The sequence below is a fragment of the Colias eurytheme genome, chromosome 14 (assembly GCF_061535395.1).
Source record: "Colias eurytheme isolate Ceu_HAF_F1 chromosome 14, ilColEury1 Martin Lab GWU primary, whole genome shotgun sequence".
In the NCBI taxonomy this organism is placed as follows: domain Eukaryota; kingdom Metazoa; phylum Arthropoda; class Insecta; order Lepidoptera; family Pieridae; genus Colias; species Colias eurytheme.
This window is the reverse complement of record NC_142993.1, coordinates 7661-12309: the sequence shown is the minus strand read 5'-3', so window position 1 is coordinate 12309 and position 4649 is coordinate 7661. Positions and strand designations below refer to the sequence as shown.

Here is a 4649-nt window from a genome sequence, read left to right as displayed (position 1 = left end):
GCCCTGCGTGCGCCTTGATCCAAAACAGAGCGACCTCCCGCCTCTGCGAAGCAGCTTTTCGGAGGGCCGCTCTTGTTTGCACAGCAAGGGGGTGGGGGGAACCGAGTGTGACTGCCTGGAGGGCCGATCTGGAGTCGCTGAAGATGCCGACTTTCGCCACTCCACTCTTGCAGGCTCTAATTACTGCTCTTTGGAGCGCTAGGAGTTCGGCCTGGTAGACGGTGCAATACGGCGGCAAAGCAAGCTTGACGGCCTTCGTCTCGGCCTCCCCCTCCCATACGGAAAGGGCGGCTCCGACTCGACCCTCAATCTTGCTGCCGTCCGTGTAGATCCTATGTACGTGGCTATTAGCCACGTCGGAATACGAGTCCTCGTCCACCAGCCCGAACCCCAGCCCTTCCTGCTCTGCCGGATGTGGGTCCTCAATCGCCGGAGCCATTCTTTCCACCTCCCTGTCTCCCAACGCTGGGTGCGACACCCCCTTCTTGATCTCATATAATCTCGAGACTTCGAGTATTCTGAGGTCAAGGGGGAGTATCCCAGCCAACAGCATAGCTGAGTTCAGGGAGACGGTCCGATATGCTCTGCAGATTTTTTGGGCAAAACCCCGTTGCACGGTGTTCAGCCTTTTTTGGACCCCCATCTTTTCCACGGTGGGTGCCCACGCTGCCGATGCATACATAATAGTCGGTTCGATAACTGCTACATAAATAGTTCTAATAATATCTGGGCTAAGTCCCCAACCAACTCTGGCTGCCCTAGCCAAGAGTTTATACCGGGCGATTGCCTTTTGGCATACCGTCCCGACGTGGGCGTTGAAAGTAAGGCCGCTGTCAATTGTAAGGCCCAGTATTTTTATATGTGAAAAATATTTAATTTCCACACTCCCCATAGCGAGCCGTGGCACGTCATATTTTAACCTCCTCGTCGAAAGGAGGGCACAAGTTTTGTGTGGTGCAAAATTTAATTTGTTGTCTTTACCCCATTCGTGTATTACGTTTAGGACACGGTTCGCTTTTCCTTCTATTTCAAGGGCCGTATCCCCCTCAAAGACCAACACTATGTCGTCGGCGAACGCCTGACAGAATACTCCCATCTCCTCTAACATCCATAGCAGAGGGTCCAGCAAGAGGTTCCACAGGATTGGTCCACCTATGGATCCCTGCACGCACCCCTTGCTGGTCCCCCTACTCACTTCCACGCCCGCATATCTAACTTTCACTCCCCTTTCACTCAGGTAGCTGCTGATCACCCGCCTCACGTTCCCCGGGCACCCAACTTCAGCCAACCGCACCTTTATGGCTGGCCACCAGGCGCTGTCGAAGGCTCCCTCTATGTCCAGCGATACCACAACAGAAATCTTCTTCTCTTCCCTCATATTTCTGATGTGGTTCACTAGTCTATAGAGGGCGTCCTCGGTGCTCCTCTGTGGCATAAAGCCATACTGGTGGGGGCTTATTTTGGGCAACAGGTAAAACCTGAGTCGGCCGACCAGCATCTTTTCGAAGATTTTGCCGAGAACAGGTAAGAGGCCGATCGGTCGATAGGCTTTCGGTACCCGATATGATTCCTTGCCCGGCTTTCGCAGTATAACCACGGTCGCCCACTTCCACTGTGCGGGGAAGTAGGCGGCAGAGAGGCATCTGTTGAGCAAGGCAAGGAACCATCCCGGGTTACAATCCACAGCGTGCTGACAGATGTCGGCCGTGAGGCCATCCGCCCCAGGGGCCTTCTTGGGGTTGAAGGACCTTACGGCTCTCTTCAACTCCTCCATGATGAAAGGAGGGTCATCCGGGCCCGCCGGTGGTTCGGTGTCCAAGGACTCCGCACACCCGCGCACCCGACGATGTCCCTCACTTTCACCACTTTCCTGGTCCTCGGGGTAGAAGGTCTCCGCCAACAGTTCTGCCGAGCTCCGGGCATCGAGGGTCTCACCGCCCCTCGAAAGGGGCAGATCCTCCTCTCTCCCTGTGGCTCTATTAAGCACCCTGTAGATGCCCTCCCAGACCCCCTCCCTATCCTGTTTCCGGCAAAACTCCTTCCAACTCTTCTCTTGCGCTTCTTTCACTGCCTTTTCATACATCTCTCTTTCTTCCAGGTACAATCCAACCACGCGGTCTCTGCGATCAGGTGCTGCGTTTCGGATCCTGCGTCTCCTCGTGGCCACCTGCTTCTTCATCTGCGCGAGCTCATCATTCCACCACGACAAGGTGAATTTCTGTGTGTGTTTTTTGGTCGGCATTGTGTCTCTGCATGTCTGTGTGATTGCTTCAGTGTATCTGTCTATTGCGTCATCTATTTGTTGTGTGCTGTGTATTGTGTCTATGTCTTGTATAGTTAATTGTCTGTCCGACATCAGCTGGGTCAGTTTCTCATGAAACTGAGTCCAGTTTGCCTTGTGTGTGTTAAATATGCGTGTAGTTCGTATTATGTTCGTGCCTGTGGATTTATGTTGTCTGATGCCGAAGGATATGCCGTTGTGGTCCGAGCTCGTGAGACTCTCCTCAACCCTCCAGTTGTCCACTCGGTTCAGCAGATCGTCGGAGCACGCTGTCACATCCACGTAGCTAGAGTACCTTTTCCCACCTCTGATGGTATCGAACGTAGGGATGTCCCCGGTGTTGAGTATGTGCATTCCCATTTCTTCCAGTACAGCAGACACATCTCTTCCTCGCGAGTCTTCCACTTCGCCACCCCACCACGGGCTTTTTGCGTTCGCATCGCCTCCCAGGACCATCCTATGGATACCCAGCTCTCTCCCTATCCGCCTAAGATGGTCCAGGTAGAGCCCCACTGGTTTATCGGGCTCGAAGTAGAAGGACACTACAATCATCTCCCAGGCTTTGGTTCTGAGAGTGGCCACAACGATGTTGTTACTGCTAAGGCGTGTATGTAGTTCGACATCCAGTGTGTCGTCGAGTACTACAATACACGCCTTTACTGCTCCACCCCCTTCCCCTTCGCTCTGGAAGATCCTCACTCCATTGTATGTCCTCATACTTTTCGCCCCACCAACGTAGGGCTCTTGCAGCAATGCTACGCATGCCTTACGCTTGGTGGCTTCGAGCAGTAGCTCCCGTGTGGCGATTTGGCTCCGCTGGAGATTGGCCTGCAGCATTCGGTACTGGAAGGACTCACCTTGGGCAACCTTAGCAATACGCTACCGCCGATCTGGCCAGAGCATCCCACCTCTTTCTTTCCGTACACTCTCTGTCAAAGGCGCTGTGCTCTGCGCTGCCTTTCTTAGCCTTTATGCAGTTGATGCATTGAGGCACTTCTCCCCGCAGCCACTTGTCGCACTCGGTCTTCATGTGAGGACCAGCGCAGTGGCTGCATCGTTCCTTCTCCTCCCTACACATTCGTCTCGTATGCCCGTACCCAAGACAGCGCGAGCACTGCACTAACGGACTTTGATCCATCACTTTCACTCTACTTAGCCCTATATGGGCGTATCCTTCACTCGTGCATCTCTTCCATACCTGTGGACTCACCCTGGCCACTACGTGGTTCTGGAGGTGGTTCCTTGCTTTCATCACGTACGCTACTTCTACCTTTCTCTCTTCCCCCTTCAGGCCCTCAAGGATGCTTGCATTTTGATTACTGAATGCTGTGACGAAATCGTCAACTTCGCATTTCATTACATCCCTGAAGACTAGTAGAGGGCTCTTATTTTTTACATCTTCCACTACTAATCCCTCATTCTTTCTCAGCCTTTCCTTCACCTTGATTCTTTCTTCCTCATTCGCACAGCCGACGACCACCTTCCTGTTCTTCACCTTTCTTACCCTCTCTACTTTCACCCATCCGTCCTTTGCATCCACAGTCTTTCTGATCATTTCTAACACCTCATCACCCGTTTCTTGTTCGTCTTTGGATGACACCATGACCGAATGCAGGGCTCTTGCCTCGGGGAGTTTCTCTATGACTCCCCTCGAGACAACGCCCGCATAACTCGCCGTTTTGGCGACAGTCATGTTGCCCTCCAAAAGCGAGCTCAATTTGTCCATTTTATTTTCATTCTCCCGCATGCTTACTCTCATCTCTTCCATTCTTGTCATCATCTCTTTCATACTTTCTTTCATTCCTTCACTTAGGTCCAGATTTCTCACCAATGCGTCGTCAACTACGCTGGGACCAGCATCGGATGGCGGGGGGGGATGTATAGGGTCCCCACTACGCCCTCCACTACCAGCCCTGGCATTGGTGAGTTCAAACTCCACCTCTTTTATTATTTCATACATCCTTTCTAGCGCCGTAACAACCCCATCCTTTATGTCGGTCTTTAAATTTCGAGACTCGCGCAGGTGGGCTTTCCCTTTCAGCAGAAGGGCTTTCCCTTCTGCAGTCCGACTTTTAGGTGTTGCAGGCTTCTTCACTGGTTCGGAGATAGTGAACGTGTCACTGGCACGCCTCTGGGGAGTGTGGATCATGATGACTTAGGGGGAAAAAAAAAAAAAAAAAAAAAAAAAAAAAAAAACCCCGGTCAATAATAATTATTCTTAACACTATTAGGTCTCCCAATAGGGGAGATACCTGTCACTAATTACAATTAAAAAAAAATTTTAATATCACAGATATAAATATAAGATATAAAATATTAATAAAAAAATATAAAATATTAATAGGTCACTGATAGTTAAAAATGGTCA

General features: G+C 51.3%; 1 protein-coding gene across 1 annotated transcript; it reads right to left on the bottom strand.

Annotated features, from left to right (window-relative positions):
* Positions 1 to 3149: 3149 nt before the first annotated feature.
* Positions 3150 to 4433, bottom strand: LOC149902632 (uncharacterized). Its single transcript, XM_090109388.1, has one exon. It carries the CDS (start codon positions 4428 to 4430, stop codon positions 3150 to 3152), a length of 1281 nt encoding a protein of 426 aa, XP_089965514.1. The 5' UTR covers positions 4431 to 4433.
* Positions 4434 to 4649: the final 216 nt, after the last annotated feature.

Bases quoted from the DNA above. Each gene is read 5' to 3' on its own strand.
- LOC149902632 (XM_090109388.1), bottom strand. From the start codon at position 4,430: ATGATCCACACTCCCCAGAGGCGTGCCAGTGACACGTTCACTATCTCC.